General features: G+C 47.6%; 1 protein-coding gene across 1 annotated transcript in view; it reads left to right on the forward strand.

The window, feature by feature from the left end:
- Window positions 1–260: 260 nt before the first annotated feature.
- Window positions 261–22,988, forward strand: part of CBX6 (chromobox 6) — a 69,884-nt gene continuing 47,156 nt past the window's right edge. The window contains exons 1-2 of the mRNA XM_069652956.1: window positions 261–411; window positions 14,482–14,525. Of these exons, the coding sequence (XP_069509057.1) occupies window positions 343–411; window positions 14,482–14,525 (113 nt within the window). The 5' untranslated portion in view covers window positions 261–342. The remainder of the gene's footprint in view (window positions 412–14,481; window positions 14,526–22,988) is intronic.

Here is a 22,988-nt window from a genome sequence, read left to right on the forward strand (position 1 = left end):
ATTAACATGGCGCCTGTTGTGCCTCTTCGTTATGTAATTATGTATGGAGTATTATCATTCTCGCTTGTCCTTCTTCCGTGTCTATGCGGAACACAGTAGGGAGAAGCATTTAAGTTGCGCGTTCACAAAATTGACAGTTGTGCTTCTGCGCAGTAAGCGGGCGATGTCCCTAAGAGAGAACAGTAGGAAAATACTTAGTGCGCATGCGTAGTTAGAGGAGTCATCTTTTCCCTCGCCCACACAGGCTGACAGGCGGCGCATGCGTGATGAGAGCGACCTAGGTTCACGGACGGGCTGTCATCTTCACGCACGCGCACTATTCCTGGCTGCTTTTCTGTAGCAATGGAGCTTTCTGCCGTGGGAGAACGGGTGTTCGCCGCCGAGTCTATCATCAAACGGCGCGTGCGCAAGGTGAGCACTCGGTAAAGGGGTTGCTATGCACCCGGTGAGGGATCTGGTCATAACACGGCTTGGGGAGGGAGGCCGTGCAGGTAGAGGGGCGGCTCAGGGCCTGAAAGAAGTGGGCGGGGTCTAGAGGTCTGTGCAGTGTTTTGACAGTGTAGCGATCCTGTGCGGAGAAGGAAGGGTTTATTAGGGCGCAGAGCAAAAGGGACGAATAGGTTGCTTGGTCAGCAAAATGATCAGATTGGGATCTGTGAGGGCAGCGGCTTTTGGCGGAACGTCTGTGGCAGGGCCCGTTGCAGTGCAAAACCTTCCGTTGGGGTTAGGGTCAGTGGAGTAGCATGGTCCTAAAGGAGGCGAGGGGGCCGACAGTTCCCCTACTTTGTAAGGAGTCAAAAGCGCCAGTAAGTTTCAAAGGTGGAACTGCGTGAACTCCATGCCAACCCAAATGTCTATTAACCAATGGACAACACTAGACATATTTCTTTCATTGATTTACCTAGGGTAGCAGAGAATCAAGGCCAAATCCATAGCTGGCGTGGTTTGGAGTTAAGCCGGAATGAATTACCAGTCAGTCTAAGGTCCAGTCGAGGAAATTAACTGCTCCTTTAATGGCCTAAAAATATACACATTGTGTATGTGTCATCCTTTGCGTGTGCCATCCCCTCAGCACCTGAACCCTTTTTTTATCTGGCCAGGGTGCTGACAACTCTCGCCCAAGCATGCTTCTCCATTGTCTTGGTATTGCCGATTGGGTATGGTTCTGTCCATGGTGCTGAACATTTTTGTTCTGGCAGTTCTCATGGCTACATCCATACCGAGGGATGCGGTTTGAAGAACCTTGGGTGCAGCATTCCATGAGAACACTGGTGCTCTGCAGCGATCTCTTGAAATGGGGGGTCATCAGGAGTTAGGAGGTATCAAGGCAGTAAATGCGCTTGGTTACCGCCCAACGCTAATAGTGTTACTGCAACTTGGTCCAGCGCTATTAGCGCCGGATCCCGAGCTGCGCGAGGGGGAGGGGGTTGTAAATCACCATTCCCATTGGCTTCATTGCAATGGGGCATAATGGGCGCTAGTACCACTGGTGCTAAGCGCTGTAAATGGGTGGAAAGTGGAAAGATTTACCTCCGTCTGTAAGCTGGAGGTAAATCTGCAACTTTCCGCCCATCGGGATTGGGCGGATTGGTAATAGCGTTACTGCTGCTTTTTTTACCACTCTGCCCAACCCGTGATGAGGCCCATAGACTGCTATGATTGTTCTTACACAGGGTCCAGAGGAGCTTAGAAGTAGCTCTGGGGGGTTATCTTAACTGCTTCTTATTACCTTTTAATCTTGCTTCCTCTTTCATTTCCTGTGCATTGTCTTTAAATACCTTCACGGTCTGCCCCTCACCCCCCTTATCTAGTTTCCTTCATCTCTTTTTACATTCCTACTCGTTCCTTACGCTCACAGTTTTGCTTTCTGCGGACAGTTCCTAAGTCTCTGTGGATCTCATCACGGGTTGGGCGGAGCAGTCAAAAATGCAGCGCTATCGATATTACCGCTGCATTACCGCTTTGCCCAATCCCAAGTCTGGGGGGAAAGTTGCAGATTTACCTCCATCTTTGAGCTGGAGGTAAATATTGCCACTTCCCGCCCATTTGGGGCCCTCTTCGCGCTGGCGGTAATAGTGCCCACTATGCCCCATTGGGTCCAATGGACTCAAAGGGGATTTACCCCCCGCACCCTGGCAAGTTGGGATCTGACGCTAATAGCGCCGTACTGAGTTGTTTTAAACGCTACTGGCGTTGGGAGTTATCCTGGCGCATTTGCTGCTGGGATAGCGCCCAACTCCTGATGACCCCTTGTGTGTTCCATCTCGTTACTTCTCCTTTGCCTTACTGGCTCCCGGATACTGGAATGGTCTAATTCTTCCTATACGCTCTTTCTCCTCATTCTGTCATTTCTGCTCCTTCTAGAAAGCTCGCCTCTCCTCATAATTTCTTTCTCTGTTGGTTATTTTTCAATTGTCATGTTTCTTCATTATTGTACTACTTTTTGTTATGTATAGTGCTTTGGTGAAAGCGCTTTATAAATTCAATAAATACAAAATACTTCGATCCAGGTGGTCCTACTAGCCCAGAAGCAATGGGTAGATTCGTTGGCAGCTCTTTAGTAGGCTTTAGTATAGCTTCAGCTCCCCAGCGGTGCAGCCCCAGATAGAGGTATTGGTGTAGGAGGGAGGCTTGGTGACGGTCATCGAAGGGTGAGAAGACAGGGGTCAGGAGAGCAGAAGAGAACATAGATGTGGATGGACTGATAGGGCAAACCCCTGCTATCTACAGGATTTTTCAGTAAACACCAGGGTTGTCAGCAGCGCCGGCTAAAGGTGCGCTCAGAGGCTGCGGTCGCACAAGGTCGCCCCTAGGGGTAAAATAAATAAGGGAGCATAGCCTCCAGCTCAATGTCAGGTAAACAGTGCCTATTAAAGAATCACAGCGTATTCTTTAGTAGGTGCTGTTTACATGACAGAGAGTAGGAGGCAAGGCGCCTTGTAAAACACACTTTACAAGAACAGCAGGGGGCTGTTCTGCATTTGGGGTGGGCGGGTGGGGGGCACGCATATCGCACAGGGCGCTGGCAGAGCTGGGGCCGGCACTGCTTGTCAGGTGGACTTTTCTGCTGCAGTCTCGTTAAGGGTGAGTAGGCTCTTCTTGCCAGTGATGGGGCACTTCACACGGTCCCGCTCTGGTTTGGTTACAACACTCCAAGAACTGACTCTAAAGCTGCTTTACTCACAGCAAAATGGGCATTTTGCAGACAAATATCCTTGAATCACGGCCAGCCAGTTGCACTCAGGTTCATCCTCATAAACCCTGCATTTGTCCATTTGCACTCCTCGCCAATTAGCCATCCTTAGCTCACTCATTCGCTGTACCTTGTTTCCTTACAAGCAATGAATTGGCATGAGACAGTGGTTTCAAATGGCAAACTTGGCCACAGTTTTATTTACACAACAAAATAATTATTGCAAACATTTTGTGAACTCCAGTCTGTAAGTGTGGCGCTTGCTCCATGTCAGACCTCACTTGCTACCCCCTATACCATTGTATAGTTTCCTTAGTAGGCCCCACTCTCCAAACTCTTTGTTCCTGAGCCTATCCTGCCCATGCAGGTGTCCGTGGGTGGGGAGAGCGCTGTTTCTCCTTTGGGGGAAGCTGAGCCTTTGTTGTTTCCACCAGACGCCCCTGCCGTTAGGCTCCCAAGAGGCACTGGTCCGGAAGATCGAAGACCCATTCCAGTTTCCTTATGGCTCATCCGGAGTCTGTCTTTTGTGCTTGGTCGCCCAAACACTGCCACGCCACTAGGAGGGTTACCGCCCACCGTGGCTCCCCCTCTTTCCTGTTTCCTCTTATAGCTCCAACAATTTAGTACATATGTTCCAGTAAAAGAGCTCCATCCCCGCTGTTGAAAGATGCACCCCATCCTTTAAAAAAGACTCTGGGGTTTTTAGGTTGATCAGGCCATGTCTGACTTGTTGGAAGCCCCTGCCCCTGCAGAACTTTGCCATGGCTCCATTCAGCTTTTTCCTCGATTTTTCCACTGCTGCGTGGTTCTCGGCCCCCCTCCATTCTGCCCTGGGAATCAACTCTGACCACACGATCTCTGTTTCACCCAGTTGTGCCGATATCTCCTGCAAAGAGACCATTATATCCCTCAGCAAGACCCCCCTACCTAAGTAGCTCAAATTGTTCCCGCCCAAGTGGATTACCAGCACGTCTGGTTTTTGCTGCTTACCCAGCAATTTTTTCAGGAGCCCCTGTAGCTGTGCCCATTTCATCCCTGGCACCCCATGCCACTGAACTTGGAACTCGCTGGCCGTCAGCTCCTCCTGCTGCGTTGTCCAGCCCGCCTTGGCCCTTGGAATAAATGAGAGGCCCACCACCCAAACGGTGCGCTTCTTCGTCCTTTGCAATGGTGGTACTGAGAAGTAGAGGAGATGGCATGTTAAATCACGTTTTTCTAGTCCGATATACCTTTTGAAACACCCTGAAGACCATCTCCCCAATTTCATAATGTAATCCGCCCTCAAGCCCCCGGCCGCTGCGGAGGTGGCGGCCCCTATCCGGAACGAGTGGGTCCCGAACCGCCCTTCTGTTAAACCCATTTTTGCCAGAGCTAGCTCCATCACTTTTTTGAACTGGAAGCGGCTCAAGGCGGAGACGTCCATATGTATGAGCAATGGTGCCCCCACCTCCGACGGCTGCCGTTGTTGGAGAAAGTTGGCCACTGCTGCTACCGGGCACACCCGGCTTGTTTGGATGGCATGAAGCATCAAAGCCAGCCCCTTCCCCTTTTGGTCGGGCTTTGACCTCCGCACATAAATGACTACCTGAGTGCTGCTCACTTGCACATCCATTAAATGTAAAAACCCGTTCCCTTTGCCCTCTTTGTTCTCCGGCACCAGCTCGCTGACCCTGAGTGCCCCAAAAAATGCTGCTGTAAATAACGCCCTTTCTGCCTTGCCGTTACATACCGTGGTGTGCAGTCATAATGTCGACATCAATAATGTCGACAGTCAAAATGTCGACAAATTAATGTCGAAAATCAATAATGTCGACATACAAAAATGTCGACATTTTACATTAATGTCGACATTTTTTCGAAATGTTGTATAAATAAATAAATATATATTTATTGTTGTGTTGTATGTGTTGAGTATGAGGGGTGGGGGGTGGCAGGGGGTATTGGGTGAGAGGGGTTGGGGGGGACATCCCCATAGTAAATGATATTCTTTTTATTTATTTGTTTATTTATTTATTGAATAATAAATAAATAAATAAATATATAATTACTATGTGTTGGGAATGAGGGTGAGAGGGTGGTTGGGGGGGTGTGGGGGGGTGTCAGGGGGGTGTTGGGTGAGGGGGGGTTGGGGGGGGGACCCCCCCATAGTAAATTAGACTCTTTTTGGTTATTTATTTATTGAAAAAATAAATAAATAAATAAATAAATAATTAGATTGTGTTGAGTATGAGGGGTGAGAGGGTGGTTAGGGGGTGTGGTGGGGTGGCAGGGGGGTGTTGGGTGAGGGGGGGTTGGGGGGGGACCCCCCCATAGTAAATGATACTTTTTGTTGGTTATTTATTTATTGAAAAAATAAATAAATAAATATATAAATAATTAGAATGTGTTGCATATGAGGGGTGGGAGGGTGGTGGTGTGGGGTGTGGGGGGGTTGCAGGAGGGTGTTGGGTGAGGTGTTGATAGTGTTAAGGGTTTATAGTCATATTGTCGAAAAAAAAATGTCGACATTTTTTTTTCGACATTATGACTTTTTACATTAAAAGTATAGAATGTCGACATTATTATTTTCGACATTATTTTTTCGACATTTTTGTCTGTCGACATTTTTTTGTCGACATTATGACTATAAACCACATACCGTGTTAAGGCATTTGATCAAACCATGCAGTTTTACAATATCAATGGGCCGCCTCTCGTCGGGTTTTATTACCGCTTGCTTGGCCCAGCCTCTCATGGCCAGTGCGATGTAATGCTCCTTGGTTGGGTCCTTCTCACCCCTTAGCTTGGCATGGTGTGCTATGGTCGGCAGATGATACACTACCCATGCTCTGGTTTTTCCCGTCTTCCAGCACCAGCCCACAAAGGCCTGTACCGCAGCATCTCCCTGAACCTCTGGTAGCACCTCTCTTTGTAATATGGTAAAACGCTCCCAACATGCCCTGTACCTCTTTGCTGTGCCTGGCGCCAGTGCTGTGTCTATCAAAGAGCTCAGATCACCCCAACAATTCCCCACCATTGTTCCTTGAATGGAGCCATCACCTTCCTTGCTTCTGGACGGCTTTCTCGGAACTTCTCCCACTGTTAACGAGACAGAGAATCAGCGGCTGTATTTTTAATACCGGGAATGTACCGTGCCCTGACCTTGATGTTCAATGCTAGCAGACATTTGGTGAGTTCCCTGAGCAACTTCAGCACTCTCAAATTGCTTGATGACCCCAGATTAATAATCTGCACCACTGCCAAATTGTCTGACCATAAGGAAACTCTCTTGTTCTCGAGGATTTCTCCCCACAACTTAAATGCTAGTACAATGGGGAACAATTCCAACAGTGTGATGTCCTTCGTGATTCCTTTTCTGTGCCACTCTACCGGCCATGCCTTGCCACACCACCTGCTCCCCAGGATTGCCCCGAAACCAAGCGACCCTGATGAAACAGTAAATGGCTTAAGCCTCTCGCTGCTTGCCCAGTCCTCCCTCCAGATTGCAACCCCATTTGACTCTGACAAAACGTTTTCCCACATCTGGAGATCTTCTTTTACCTCTGATCCCAACCGTACGTGCTGGGCGGCATGCAGCAACCCCACTGTTTTTAGTTCAACACTTCTGACAAACACTTTGCCCGTCGGTATGACTTTCCCTGCGAAATTGAGGTGACCCGCCAGAGATTGCAGCTCCCTCGGGGTTGCTTTGGGTTTCCCCAATAAGCCTCGTATCATGACTTTCAGCTTTTGCACTTTGTCCTGCGGGAGCCTGCATTCACCCTTTACAGAATTGATCTCAACCCCCAAAAAAGTTAGAGTGGTGGCTGGACCCGCTGTTTTCCCCGGTGCCAGTGGGACCCCCAAGTGCTCCATCAATTCCTGAAATACCTCCAGGAGCGCCCTGCACTCATCGGTCCCTTTCTTCCCAATGAAGAGAAAATCATCCAGATAATGCAAAATTCCTCCCCCTTTCATTTTTCCTCTCAGTGAATTCCAAGAAGGTACTGAATGCCTCAAAATATGCGCATGAAATGGCACAGCCCATTGGCAGACACTTGTCATAGAAATATTTTTCGCCCACTTTGAAACCCAGCAAATGATGGCTGTCCTTATGGATGGGCTATAGTCTAAAAGCTGACTCTATGTCCGATTTCCCCAGCAGGGCCCCTCTCCCTGCTGTTTTTATCATTTGCACAGCATCTTCCAAGGAGGCATACTGAACCCTACACAACTCCTCTGGTATGCCGTCATTCACCGATTGCCCCTCTGGGAAGGAGAGGTGGTGGATCAAGCGGAACTGGCCCTCTTACTTTTTGGGCACCGACCCTAGAGGTGACACCACTAAATTGTCTATCGGCGGTGAAGAGAACGGGCCTGCCACCCTACCTAGCCCCACTTCTTTCCTCACTTTCTGCTCCACCACCTCCGGCCTCTCCAGAGCTGACCGCAAGTTGGTCGCCTCCTTCCAACCTTGCCCTCCTGCCCCTGGGATCTGAAAACCCCACCTGAAACCTTGCCACAACAGCTTTGCATCAACCTTGTTATGATATGCATTAAGAAAAGGAGTCATGGTTAGGAGGTTAACTGGCGTGGGTAAGCTCCCTTTAATCACAATCTTGTCATTCACAGGTTTGTTAACATTGTCTTTGCTTTGGTACCTCAATCTCTCTCTGCTTTATCACGGGTTTGTTAACATTGTCTCCTATTGCTGGTACCTCAATCTCTCTTTTCTTTCTCTTTGGGTTTACTAGTGCTGTTTCTATGCTTAACCTCCCCTGAGGTGGAGTTGCAAGACCCAGCGCTCCCTCCCCTTGGGTGTCTGAATTTGCATGCCTTGCCATAAGAACACTCCCCTGCTGCAAATCTCCAGCAATCTTCCCGCTCCCCCTGGTGGGTTGCTGCCCGATACACCCAGGAGGAGGGCCCGCGAAAGGACCCCCTACCTCGCTGCGCGTTGCCTCCTCTGCCTCTCCAGGCCCGGGACTTCTCCCCTTGCTGCTTGTCCTCAGGCTCCCTGGCGGGCCTCATTTTGTCAATGTACCCTCCGACAACAACCTCATCCCAAGCCATTGCCGGCAACACCTGCATTTTTAGTCTGATACCCTGATCATCACCCCCATATTTCAGGAATAGGTCCTGAATATACTGCTCATAAGCTATCATTGACAAGGCATCTTGTGGGTGTTTTTCCAGCATCACGGACATGTACATTCTAAACACTTTGAGCCAGTTAAAAATGGTGTGCTCTACTTTAGCACTCTCACTGTCCCTTTTCTCTTTCTTTTTTTCTGACAGTTCTTTCAAGCCACCTCCCAATGGTACCATCCCCAATAAATCAAAGATGTCCACAATCTCTCCTTGGTGGCCCACGGAATGTGCCGCACCAAAGAATTGACTGCCGCCCTCACTGGTGCGAACCCAGGCATTGGCCTCCCATACTGGGTTACCTGCTCCCAAGCTCCCTCTGCCCCTGAGTTATTTAGACCTGCCGCTGAGGGTTGTGGCTGGCTCTCCCCTCCTATGCTGATAGCCCCGGGCCCCTGCCCCCTCCAAGTTTGGCACACCTGTGGCCCAGCTGGGGCCATTGGTGCAGGCTGCTGGGCCTCCCCACTGCTATTGAGAGGCCCGGGCCCTTGACCCCACCATGGTTGACCATTCTGAGTCCCCGCTGAAGCCGCCACCTGAGACTGCTGGCTGACCCCCCCCCCCCACTCCCCCTTCCCCCCCAGTTGGGCCTGTGCTTGGCAAACCGACTGACAAAACCCCCCTGGTGGGATCCCGCTTCTTTGCGGCAATTGACTTGTCCCCCCCCCACTGGGGACCACGGTGGGGACCAAGCCTGATACGTTCCACCCATAGGCCCCCCAGAGCCCTGAGTCATCCCCTGTAGCGACACTGATCCGCTACTGTTCCCCACAACATCCAACATACTTGCATTAGTAGCTACATTTGGCACTTGCCCATTTTTCCCCCACACTTGCATGCATTCCATGAACATACCTTTGACCATCTCCAGGGATGTGGTTCCTCCCACAGCTACATCCACCGGACTGGTTGCAGGATTGCTGGGTGGGCCCCCACGGTTCCCTGGAGCCTCAGCAGATGCAGGAGCCGGTAAGGCTTCATCCTCCTGCGCCCTCCCTTTCCCTCGTATTTTCTTGTGGCGTTGGCTTGCTCCTTGCTTGCCTTGGCCTTTGCCGTCATTGTCCTCTTTCTTTTCTTCTCCTGGACCTCTTCCTCCTCATCTTCTTCCTCTACGCCGTGAATTTCCACCTCTACCAGCGTCCCCTCAGAGGGGCTGTCCTGAAACATGAGGGGCGAGCTGTTCACCCCCTGACTGGGCCCTGGGAGCTCATGTCCTGTCTGGGCCACCATTGTAGACATCCAATCGGGCCCATGGGTGGCTGCAGCTCGGCCTGGCCATCTCCAAAAAGGCCTCCAACTCCATACTCGAATAGACTTTGCCTCTGCTATTCAATCAGCTTCCAGCTGCTCAGCTTGTTCTTGCTTCCTTGTTCCACACGTGTCTCCTACCAGTTCTTGCCCCACACACGCGTGCCTCTCCACTCTTTAGCCTGGGAATGTCTTCCCCAGAGTTTATGTTCCCTTCCGCGCGCCTTGCTGGCCGCGCAAAGCTCTGGGGAGAAGATTCCCCCGGCAGTCCGGCGAGGGCTCCCTCGATTCTCCTCCCCCTTCAGAGGTACGGCTTGTTCGTGGAAGCAGGGGGAGGGGTAAGGGTTTGAGGTGGAGCGCGCTTCTGGGCATCTGACCGGTGCCCTCTGCTCTCACCCCAGCCCAGGTAGCCAAGGTAAGAACCGCGGCTTCTGTAGCCTTGCAGCTCCTCACCTTCCCACAGGATCTTCTCCCGTCCTCCGCCATGCGCCTGCCTCTGCTGGGCTTCTTCTGGCTCGGCGTTGCAGCTGCTGCAGCTCCCTCGTCGGTCTTCCGGGTCTGCTTCAGTGGCGTTCATAGGCTCCAGCCCCTCCTTCAGCCTCTTCCGGGTCTGCTCCGCTACTATGTTCGCACCACCTCCGTCGTGGCCGCGGTGCTCCTGGGCTCCAGCCCCTCCTTCAGCCGCTTCCGGGTCTGCCGAGACGCCGAAGATCTGCACACAGCGAGACTTGGCCGGGCGCTGCAGTTACCAAGTTGGTCGTCCCGGGATCCTCAACTGCTGGGCAAAACGAAATCCTTCCTCCGAAACGAAATCCTTTCTTCGCGGCGGCTGTGCAGGGTCCTACTGCAGGTGCTAGATGCTCCCTGCTCTAGGACCCTGCTCGTTGTTATAAAGGGGCTCACCCCGCCCCTTTCCTTTGTTCACCCTTCGCGGGCTTCGGGGTGTTTTTGGTGCCATTCCGCCCCCACGACCCTCCCTCCCCTTACCCAGGGGGAGGGGGAAAGGTGAGATGAGGACCCTGCAGCGGTTACCATGCTGCCTCCTCCATTTTTCTTTGTGTGGTCTTTTCGTCGTCAGCAGCACATTCGAAGTGTGTGACACGTCACCCCTTTGTAGCCACCCACTTCCGGCGAAGTGCATAATTCTTTTCAAGCCGCAGCTGCGCCTGGCTTCTGTGTCCTGGCAAAGAAGATTTGACCTGAATTAGTATTGTAATATGTTGCCTCTCGTGTGAATAAATTGAGTTATTGCATTTCGAGGACCCATGTTCTGCTTAGCTGTGTGGGCCTTTCTACCAAGTTCTGATTGAATCTGTAGGACGTCTCTAGCCCATGGCAAAGCCTCAAATTGCATTGGAGAATACGGCTCTGAGGACAATAATGTAATTGGATTTAATTTGATGGGGCAAATTTCATATTAAGATGAATGCCAAATAATCATAATGTAATTGTAACAAATCGATAGCACTATTACACATTTAACAAATATGATACAATTTTTAAAATAGTATAAGTTGTAAAAAGCATATGCAGATCAAATGTACATATTACATTTGACAAATAGCAATGCATTCTACATGTCAAGGAAATTAACTGTAAGATAATTAAATATAAGCTACATGGTTCCTTCAATGGGAACTTCCCTCAAAAATGTTATGGTTTAAAAATATTGCCCGTAATTAAAAATAAATACCAGCATATGCTGATAGGCAAGACCCTTCTGCAGGTTTCAGATCTTGAATTTCTGAAGGGCCCTGTAATGCAGTTGCCTGGGAACGATGAATCGATGCTGCTAACAATCCTACTACCCTCGCTAGCTCCCAGGAGTGATTTTCACTTGTGTCCGATCACTACTCAACTCTTTCCAGGAAGGATCTGCTTGTATCATCTAGATATTCACTCCACCCCCCCAGAACCAGCTCCACCTTGTGCCAATTTAGGAGGAGACCTAATCCTTGCGGTACACGTATTACCCAGTTCACTTGTTCCTTTTGCACTTCTTGCACCACAAGAATCAAGTCATCCAAATAAATTGTAATTTTAACGCCGTTCTCACTGATTGCCTCCAATACTCGTTTCAGCAGTTTGGTGAAACACCCAAGAAGGCACAGAAGAGAGCCCAAAGAGCAACAATTAGAATTCCCAAAGCTGACAGCTCCATTTCAAATGAAGGAATGAATGTCCTGTGAGGGTGAAATATCAGCACTGCAAGGTGCCACGTCCTTTAGCTCTAACCTCACCAGCCAGTCATGCTTCCTCAGAATATCGCTGGGCAGATGGATACCTTCCATCTCCAAATAACGATAATCCAGCCACTTGATTAGCCCCTATAGGTTTATGATCGGCTGGACTTTGCCTTTTGAGTGTACTAAAAACATGTTGCTCAAGAAGTGGTCCTCACACAGAGCCGCGGTCTCTACTGCACCCCTGTGATCTAAACACTTTATCTCGGCGCTCAGTAGTTGCTGTGCCTCTGAGGATATTCTGATAGGGTTGGGGAGTCTCACTCGAACTGGTGTTTCCCAAAACTCTTAACTTGAAACCCTACTGGGATTTATAACAGTCAGGCAACTCCTGAGAACTGTTGCCAGGTCTTTTAACAATAATCCTGCCCTGCACCCTATTGGAGGGTACACCTTGATATGGTTTATCACCTAGCTGGCTGATTTGCTGCTCTTCTCCATTGATGCACTGTGGTTCCCCATCCAAGCTGATAGTACGCCCAGTATTTGGCTGCTGCGGTACCTTATTGGGCTCTTCTTTGCATCCGGAAGCAACCAGCCAAATGGCCATCCCCACCAAAATCTCTAGTGGGATATTTTTTCCAATGGAGGACTGCGCATCATCTAGGGTGGCAGAGGTGTCCACCAACTTCTCAATTTTTTTAGGTAAAGTCTCACCATTCAGCAGTCCATGTGCTGCCGGTCAATTCTCACAGGCCCTTTATTCCCCACAGCTTGGAGTCATTCTTGAGTAACAGACTCCTCCTGTGCTTTGACAAAATGGCTCAGTTTGCATTTTCTAAGAAACATACTGCACCCAATTCGCTATCGTCATAGCATCCACCAAACTCTGCTATCCTTGTCCCTCTGTTAGACCCATGATCTTAGCCAGTGACCCTGCTGAATCCAACAGTTGTGTTGAGATGTGCAATACAGCCTCTCCATTCCTTTTCTTGACCCTTTTTCTATCCATTGCTTTTTAGCTGCAGGTACGTGTGTAGGGGTTCTTAGTCAATGGCATTCTTTCCCTCATCCAAAGCATTAGCAACGAATCTATTGTACAGTTCTTTTTCTGCCTGTCTCCAGTAGTTCAGCTGCAGTGAACTATGATTCCTACCTGTTTTCTGAGCACAGCATTAACATATCTAAACCAATAGATTCTTGAAACTAGAAGACCATGAACAATATCATTAATAGTTTAGGGAAGCCTCTGTGTTTAGCCATTTTGAGACCCCAAACATTGTCTGAGATAACTTTAACCGTGCAGACACAATATTTTCAGAAGAAAGCGTTTTTCATTTATCTACAGCTTAGTAGGATCCTTGTATCTGTACTGTATGCCAGCTTGGGCAGTGGTCTTTGATTTTGTGATATATACTTTCACAAGTGCCTCAACTGCCTCCCCCCACACCCCTCGTCCACCCAAAATGAGTCTCAAACGTTAAAATACCACCATTTGCCTTTTACAAAAGGAAAGTTGAGATAAATGGAACCTCCATGTTAGGTAATTAGTAAACAGAACATGCACACATCTCTATAAATGCACTCTTTCTAATAGGACTCTCAGAAATGTCATGCTTTCCATCTTTACAGCACCCAAGGTTGTCCATCTGAAGAGACGATACTTGAGGGTGGGCAGAGTGCGCAGTGTATGGTTTGTGTAGGTGCCAGAGCAGGGTTGCAGGAGGACAGCATTGGATGGAAGCCTGAGGAAGATTTCATTGCGTGGGTAGAGGTCCATTCAGGGCCTAGGGTAGTGAGGACTGTGCAGGCTGACTAGGTGGTGACAGTACAGGGTCTAATTTAGTTCTCATCTTGGGGGTGGAAGTGCAGGCCCCTGAGGTTTAAGTGATGCAGAGCATAGGGACAGTGCACAGGCTGGCAGGGGTAAGATGTAGACAGTCCGCGGATTGCTGCCAGTGCATGGCGTGCCATAGGCCTATGACTGAAATATATTGCGTAGAGGGTGTTTTTTGTGCGCAGTGCACTCCCTGATGCGTGTAATGAACTCCCTCGACACAGACCTCTGTTTGCAGTGGCATGGTTTTGGCAGCGTTTTTTTTTGTATTAATGTCCCCATACATAATGTCTCCGGGAAAAGCCATTGGCGACATTATATATGGTGACATTGTGTATGGGGACGGGTTGCAGGGATGTCCCCTGCTACCCCTGTAAAAAAAAGAAAATCGGGGTTTGCAGGGCTGTCCTCCTCATGTTCAGTGTAATAATGTCTCTGTAAAAAGATGGTATTACCCAAATTTAAAGGGTCACAATTGACCTTTTCACAATTGACCATATATATATATATATGGGTTTTGGGGGGTTGGGTGGGGGTTGTGGGGGGTTCCCCCGCATATATGTTACAATTGACCTTCACAATTCGGTCAATTGTGAAAAGGTCAATTGTAATTCGAACAGTTGTAAAATGAACAATTTGTATACAACCAAAAAGACAGCTACTTTTTTGTCAGGAGACATTTTTGCGGGGACATTATTAAAAAAAAAACGGTTCCATGTAATGTCTACTGCAATCCATAGAGTGAATTACTGCCTGCAGTAGATTGAAACATAGATTTACATATGGGTGGAGCTTTGTGTATGTGTGCTTCGCAAAGCTGTGGCATGGACTAGGTTCTAAAATTAAAGAGGTTTGAGTTGACCACTGATCTCTCATTTTTTATCTCCCTGCAGGGCCGCATTGAGTACCTGGTTAAATGGAAAGGATGGGCGATCAAGTGAGTACTCCAAATCCCCTGTGCTCCTGGCCCCTGGAAAAGCCTGTGCTCCAACTACATACAGCAAAACTAAAACCCACTGCAATAACTCAGCACCCCATACCAGAGCCCACACAACAGATTACCCCCCAGTTCACATGCAAGCCTTGCATGAACTCCAGTCTCCCAGATCAGCAAACTGGAAACAAGTAACCCGCTCATTTCGCCAGACCTTGGAAATTTAACAGAACCAAACTCTTAGAAATCAAGTTGATCCCTTCCCTTGAAAACCTCCTACCCAAGTCCCACCACTCCCACCTACTAAGCAAGGTCCATCCTCCCCAGATCTACCAATCAATTCCTCCTTGGCCTCCCACAGCTCCAGCCAAGCACATGCCTCTTTACGTCTGCTGCCAAATAAATGCCCCTTCCTTAGGTCCTAGGAAGCATGCACCTCTCCCCCTCGCCTCAGCTCCTGCCAAGCAGACGCCTCTTCGCCCCTCTGCTCATTACCAGCCCACAACAAATTGACATGTTACCTGTTTTTCATCACGTGCTCTCTTCTATAATAGTGGGTGGTTCTTCAATGCCTTGCAGTATTGTGGTATTCTTTCCACCACCCTAGTACCTTTAGTACCTCCTACTACTGTTCCGGTCATCTCAGTATTTCCTGCTATACTCCGGTTCTTTCAGGGTGCCAAATTATAAGAGCACTGGCCCATTCGTTTTCTTTTAATCACTGCAGTGCTCCCAAGAAAAAAGCAGTTCAGGTGGGTTTCAGGGTGGTTACACCCCACTGCTCAAGGTTTGTGGTGGGAATCATATACTTTATGATAATAACCCAATGAAAACCGTAACAATAAAAGTAGATGTTCCTTTTAAAGGATGATCAAATGGAAAATTGGAAGTTGCACCCTGCATAGAAGAGTTTGGTATGCCGTACATTTCCCCTTCCTTCGTCTTCCTGGCTCCATTCCTCAAAGAAGAGTTGCCACCCCACACCTCTGAGACAGGATATACTGTTGCTCCACCAGAGGCGATAAAAGACGGCACTTATCACAAGCTCACATATTGCTCATGCCTCTGGAGGGGTTCTGTATTGGTGGGATCCTGCACATAGATTTCTGATGAATGGATCTCCTGTTTTTCGTTTTATTAGATTGACCTGAGAGGGTTCATCAATGGTGCCCTTGGCTAATTCCCTTAGGGATGACCCACCTACCGGTTCGACATGCAGTGTCAGTCACCAGTCTTGCGGGTGCATTGTTAGTTCTGCACCCCCCCCCGCGACCCCCTGTTTTGGTCATTTACATTGGCTCCACAGCAAAAATAAAAAAAGTGCTAGAAGGCATGCTGCCACATGGGTTGATCCGGAAGTGATCCGCACAGGCAGAACGTCACACATGTCAGGCAGACCAACATAAGCGCCAGGCTTTTCTGTAAGTGAAGGGAAAGATGCTGCATGCTAACAGAACTCAGAAGATTCTATTTGTTGTCTTCTAGTTACGGTGTGATGGGGGATAAACGCACGACCAAGGCAAATCGATCTGAGAGCAGGAAAGAGAGATTTCACTCTCAGGATCGCTAGTATCAAGGAGCAGGGATTTCTCTAACCCCAGAGGTCTCACAGGGCCCACTGTTCCATCAGTTACCATTGCAGCAGAGGACCTGAAACATCTCGGAGGACAAATACAGCCCTGAATAAAATACTTCCCCCCCCCCTCCCTGTTTGAGGGTCCTGTTACCTTAACTCTCCCTACCAACGCAACCACCCCTATTGGAATGCAGCCCGCACAACCTGTGGAGAACTCCTCTGAGGAACAGGAAGGGGATTGGGATTCCATGGGGAAGTATCTTTGAAGGGAGGAATTTGAGTAGGTGATCGCGCATCTTCTCATCAAACTTGGTCTGTGTGATGTTTGCGCACCCTCTTCTGTTTAATCTCCTGAACTAGAGGATGTCTACAGAAGGTAGCTTTCTAGCCCACTCACAGAGCTCAACATCATTCAGTGTATCACAAGCATCATCCAGAAGTAATGGAAGGATCCAGAAAAAGCAAAAATACCCCACCAATGCTGAACATGTATACAATTTAGCGATTTATATGTATTCAAAGGAAGCTCCTATTACCCACATTTCATAAACATCCATCACCTGTTACTTAAACTCATGTGCTCTTCATACATTCATGTCAAACTAGTGCAGATATTTCAACTAAATCTCAGAATACGTTGCACCAACGTAATTATACAACTATACAACAAACTACCTTAGTAGACACAAGACTCTGCGTTCACACCCCCGTTTCACATTTGTAGTTACAAACACATACACACCACATAAAATAACAATCAACATCATGGAAGAACATCTCAATCCAGATTTCAAATTCCTTAAGAATAGTCTATTTGCAACTGCATAGAGAATAGAGCTCTGTACGCTTTTATGTCTTTATATCCTAGTAAACAATTATATAAAGCCTCCATTTTATCTATCTGTCCAACATGTTTCAACCTATGAAACAGTTATTTAGTCCCACTCTTCCTCAGCGATTTTATTCTGTACTCCATATGCCATATCTGAATATGCAACTAACGTCCGTACCTTATTCATGGCATTGACACTAGTAATGTGGATTGCCTCACAACAGACTTGCTACTTTCTTCACATCTTAAACTTGTGTATCCTCTGCAGACGCCTTTCCCTCAGACCAGGGCAATGAGAGTCACAGCGCACTCTGTAGAAGGACCACGTAGCAGGACCACGTGGCATCATCCTTTGCCATACAAGCAGTAATTTATGCTGCATATGCCTATAGATCTGTGCCAAAGGACTCCCAGGTCCTGAGATCATACCATACATATAAACAAACACCCATCCCAGTCATCAAAAATTGAGGTGAACCGTCCAGAAAATAACCATTTCCAGTAAGGTCAATATGTCAGCCTCTTTCTGCTATATGTCAGCCCTGGAAGAAAGAGCAGACTGCACACTCATGAATGAGCTTCTTGATAAAGAGTTCATGTTCACGTTGGTCATTGCATGTAACATCTTAAGAGCCAGTGCCATTGAGGACGTTTCATTGGTGGGAGAGAGATGCCACTTCTGACTGAGAGCAAGGAAGGGTGAGGCACCCCAGAAAGGCATTACTCGTCACCTGCCTTTTTTGAGACAGAAGCTCCAGGAACGCATAAAGGGCAAACTAGTCAGGGAGGCTGCTGAAGAGTCCTCCCCTGTTCTATGATACATTACTACATGCAAATGTGATTCTGGAGCCCAGCAACAAATAATTAGTAGGCTTTATACTTCATACTTCTTAAGGTCATCAGTTTGCATGTAGTAGATAGTAGGGCTCTGCACCCACAGGTTCTTCCTCTCGCTCAGTGGGTAACTGGCACTCATGCAGCATTTGCTCAGGACACAAGCCAAGGGTCCCATACATCACACCATTCCATCTCATGCTCCCATTGTGCACAGAAGCTACACTGATTTAAGGTGCAACACTTTGCCATTGCAATCAAACCCTTAAGCTTCTACTCCCAGAAGGATTCCCCGTCACTATCAGTCCTTGCATTCTGTCTACCTCATTTCTTTGGCAGGTGTTGTCGGGGCAGGTTCCATGGAAGGGATAGTGCTCCCAAGTTTAAGGCCCACCCCCTACTACACCTATTGGTCTACAATCCTGATCAGAACTGACCCCTGTCAGCTCATTCCTGAAGGTTCTGGTGGAGGGTAGACAAAGCATCTTGACACTTTGATCGGATCGCAGTAGGTTTCAGGCAGCAGGGCAATGTGATATGATAAGACACTTATAACACGCCTGTACACAAGTGTTTCTAGGCGCGACAAGACAAGGGAGGGAGGACAAGACAAATGATGTTACTAGGCATTGTGTCATTCGCATCGTGTGAGATGGGCATGTGGTCTGGGAATTGGCATGCAATTAGTTTTGCTTCCAGCCCACCCACCTCAGGGCCAAAGTGGGCTCTGTGGCCTAAAGATCCTGTAACGAAACTGGGTCTGATGAAGGGATTTTCTCCTGGAGAAAAAACCACAGTAGACGTCTCAGTGGGGAATAGTTGTGTACTTGATTTATATATTTATTACCCAGGTATCTGGAGACCCCCTTCTGATCATTGACTTGAAAGTGGTAAATTAGTGCATTAGCACTGTCCCCTTCAAGATGGAGACTCTGTAAGATATAATTCCAATGATCTCCCCAGGGGATTTCACTAACTCACTCATCCTTTAGAATACCTACCTCTATATTTTAATCACAGAATCATTGCAAGGCTATCTCAGGTTTGTGGTGCAAGGGTCCCCTTTTCAGTTCAGGTTGCTTACCTTCAGGCTGTCCTCTGCACCTCAGGTTTTCTTGAAAGTGTTGGTTCCATTGGTTGGAAGCTTCCAAAGCCTTCTGCTCTCCTAACCTGATATCTTGCTGTTCCACACACTGTAACTCTAGCAGGCCAGGCTAGACTTGTAGATCATGTGCACAGTAATGGTAAGATTTGGGTGGAGGCATACATAGTCAAGAGCCGCAATAAGCTCATAAGTTAGACTTAAGTGGGGCGACGATTTGAGCACTTTAACGTGTTTAAAGTACCTAAATCCTGCCAAAGTTCCAGGAGTCTGGCCGGAGAACACAGTCTAAAAGCTATATCTCAAGGTATGCACTGTGGGTTAGGGGAGATTGCTGAGGCAATGCTAGCATATTACAGAAGCAGGGTACATACCAAGGTGATCTGAGTTGAGACCGGTATTCACAGGAACTGGCAGTAAGTAAAGAGACAGAGAGACAGCAAAGACATGCGAATATACAGGGCAACATGGATTGATCAGAATAAAGGGCGTATTGGAATATGATAAGGGGTCGCCAGTGGATTAGAGAAAGCCCTTTGGATCGCTACAAGCAGATTACTCTTAACTGTTATACAGCAGCGTCATGAGTTAGGCGTGCCTAAGAGACTGTTGTACTCAGTGTAAGGGTAAAACTGGGGACCGTATACTGAGTCGGGTAAGACTCCAACGGACTAGACGAAGGAAGCGGAAGTCTTTTCCTTATCTGATCTGAACAAAGACCAACCTAGGGTTACACTGTAAACGGATACAGAGTGGAGGCACACCATTGGACCAAGATGTAATTCAGGCGGAAAGCAGCATTTCAAGAAATAACCAGGTACAGGACAGGACAGAGAAAGAAAGTACAAAGCAGAGAATGGAATATCAGGACACACAAAGCAAAGGACTCACAAAGATAGGTTGCTGCCAACACAGCAAATACAAGGGGTTCAGGAAACTCAATAGTACTTAAGAACAGGCACTAGAACTATGGACTGATGTCTGGTAATATCACAGGCAAGGAACAAACAGGAAACCCTCAAGAGACTAGGATTGCAGAGAGAAAGCTAGGGAGGAACAGAAATGTCTTTAACAGCAAAACAGGATCAGGTTTCAGAAGTCAAAAGCTGGATATTCAGGAAAGGTTCAAAAACTGGTCACAGGAGCACAGAAGTGCGACTTCCAGTGGAAGCAGTTGTCTGAAGAGCTCCATCTGTTCAAAGTGAGCTTATAAAAGTCGTCCCAGCCCAGAGACCAACAGGGTGGAGCCATTTGCAGTCTCAGGCAGCTGTGTTCAATCAAGCCCAGCCCCGGATTCAGTAGCCTGCAGCAGTGGATTGTAATTAAAGTCTCTTTAGCTCTAAGCCGCCTAGCCTGCAGTAGCTTGGAACAGGTCAACGCAACAAGGGCATCTCCAGCTCTTAGTAACTTGCTGCAAACAAATGTACTTAGTATGCCTCCTCCAGCCCCCTGCTCTTGGACACCACCATACATGTACCAGAATGCTTCTGCTGGTTTAACCCAAAACGGAACATGAAATTAGATTGTTCCAAAACTGTAGGGGTAAAACAAGTAAATGAAAGCAGAGGCAGTTTGTAGGTTTTAACATCACAATTATGCCATAAACAGTATTTATTTATTAATTTGGTCATTTGTAATGAGCCTATACACAAGTCTTTCGAGGCGCAGAGTCTCTGAATGTGCTCAACTAGCAGTGCTGTGTGGCAGGTGAGTAGGATCCTAATACAAAGCCACAAATCATTTTGTGAAAACTGGCCCTTCTCCAGATGGTTCTATGTTCATTCTTCGACCGTTTTTTTTTCCCGCTGCACTTTTTGCCGAAAGAAATCGCTGAAAAAAATCATTACATTTTTTAGAATCCCCCTCCCCTGGTATTTATCCCTATACACCACCCGACCCTACCCCTTATATTTTTTGATGTTTTTTCAGCAAAAGATTTTCTGCAAAATGCGCAGCAGAAAACAAAACGGGGGATGAATGAACATCGTGCCCACCAGACACAGTCTGTCCAAGCTTGTCAGTTTCTACAGAGCCAGGGTGACATGTCTGCCTGTAATTTTGTTGTGTCTTGCGCCAGAGGCCACCTGACATTGTGAAGTATCGCTTAGACCACTGGGAGCCCTACCCTCAGTCACACATGACTCTGGTTCCAATCCCTTCAACACTTCAGTGGTGCCTCCAGGAGGACAACCTGTTGGCTGCCTTTCCTCTTGACCCCCCTGCCACTGTGGGCCTGACTACAGGTGCCATCACCCGGGTTCAGGGCCTCACTCTCTTGCAATCCTAGACCAGGAATCTGTTCAGGGGCGTTGGTCTATGGAAGAAGCCCCAGATTCTCCAAACAGTAGAGAGTTCTCTGATGTGTACATGGCTCTCTTGGAATTGGCTTTAGGCTTTGGGGTCCAGCTGTTCTCAATCAGACAGACATTATTTTGACTCTGTTCTTCCTCAACCACCATGGAGTCACGAGGTCTTGATGCCTGGAACAAGTAGCAAGCTCTATAATGGACTGGACAGAACAGAATGAAACTTCTGAGGAGGCTGCATCTCGAGGGCAGAGATTCATCAAACCGATAGCCTGATGCTTCTCTTCCCTCGAGGCACTGCCTGTTTGTCGTTGAAACCTGCCTGTTTGAGGATTGTCATGCCAGGCTCCACTTGCTTGTTTCCAGAGAGGCTAATAGGAATAATCGTGGTTGTGATGCTGGTGGAAATGCAGTCCTCTTTAAATCCTTCATTTCTGTTCTTATTTTAAAACCTCTTGCCTGGGACGACGTTTCTTGAGTTTGTTCTTTTTAATTTTAAACTATGTTACAATCTATTTTAGAATATTCTTTTCTATCATCCTCCTTGTTCCACAAATAGCTGTATAGCCGGATTTGAGGACATTTTATCCTATTTGGTTTCGTCTAGTGATAAACCTTTAGCTCAGGGGCAACGCGTTTATCTTGGAAGCAATACAAGGCAGAGCAACACAGGCTCGAATGCTCCCCCCCATCCCCCGCTTAGATGCTGGTGTCCAGTAATTAGCGCGTTACAAAAGATTAATTAATTATGCCGATTTCGACATTTGGCTTGACTGACCTGTTCTCGCAGATCCTGACTATTAGACTTGCTTTATTGCCATGCATTAAAGTCTTATGGAACGTCTGTTTCTTATCCCAGACCACAAGATATCTCTCCTAGCATAACCAGTAAATTTTCTGGAGTGACCACATCTTTAGGAGTTTTTTTATTATGACGGCTAAACCTATAATTTGCACTGCATTTCCTCCTCAGAAGAATTTTGCTTAAAGAGAGCATTATTTGATATTTCTCTGGATTAACTTATTTTTTTTCCCAACTCTGTAAATTGAACACTCCTTGCAAGTGGTTTGAAATCAGTGCCATCCGGGTGCAAAATTAGCACTCGCCACTAGCAGTTGGCAAGTAGTAATTGACTCTTGGTGAGTAAGAAATGTTGTGTTGTTTGTTAGAATTGAGGAGGCTATTGACCTTTTCTATCACTAGTGTCTTGCAACTTGAAATTTGTACCTGTAAATGCCATGCTTCAGAAAATGGTCGACCAAGTTGCTCACCCAATCACATCCTTACAGAAGAAATCATTTAACCCTTGGTACTCCACTGAATGAAAACATCTTATACACGTCTTTTGAAAAAAATGTAAATGGTGGCGCCACTCTACAGAAGCCACCCAGTTTGCAGAAGCTCAATCCAAGTGGCCCTTTTCCTGTGTTAAAAAAAAATAAAAATAAAAAAGCTACATTGAAGGTAAACACTTTGTTTGTCCATGTCTCGGGAGGATAGCTCAGGGGCAACGTGTTCGCCTTGGATGCAAGACGACACGGAGCAACACGGGTTCGGTCCGCGCTTAGAAACCCCTGGGTATTAAGCGCGTTATAAATAACCTATCATATCATGATCATGTTCATCTAGCTATTAATAAACCTACTGAGATTGTTCCTTTGGCAAAACACTGGCCAATCCTTCTTTATACCTAAAATAAAATCCATGAAAGTCTACAGAACGAGGTGTCCTCGTACCCTCCCCAAAATCCGTTGGATTATCTTGGCCAGGGCAAGTTATTTTCTTTCAACAAGTATCAAATTATGCTGAGTAAGC

The sequence above is a fragment of the Ambystoma mexicanum genome, chromosome 3q (assembly GCF_040938575.1).
Source record: "Ambystoma mexicanum isolate Mex_15411 chromosome 3q, UKY_AmexF1_1, whole genome shotgun sequence".
Classification (NCBI taxonomy): domain Eukaryota; kingdom Metazoa; phylum Chordata; class Amphibia; order Caudata; family Ambystomatidae; genus Ambystoma; species Ambystoma mexicanum.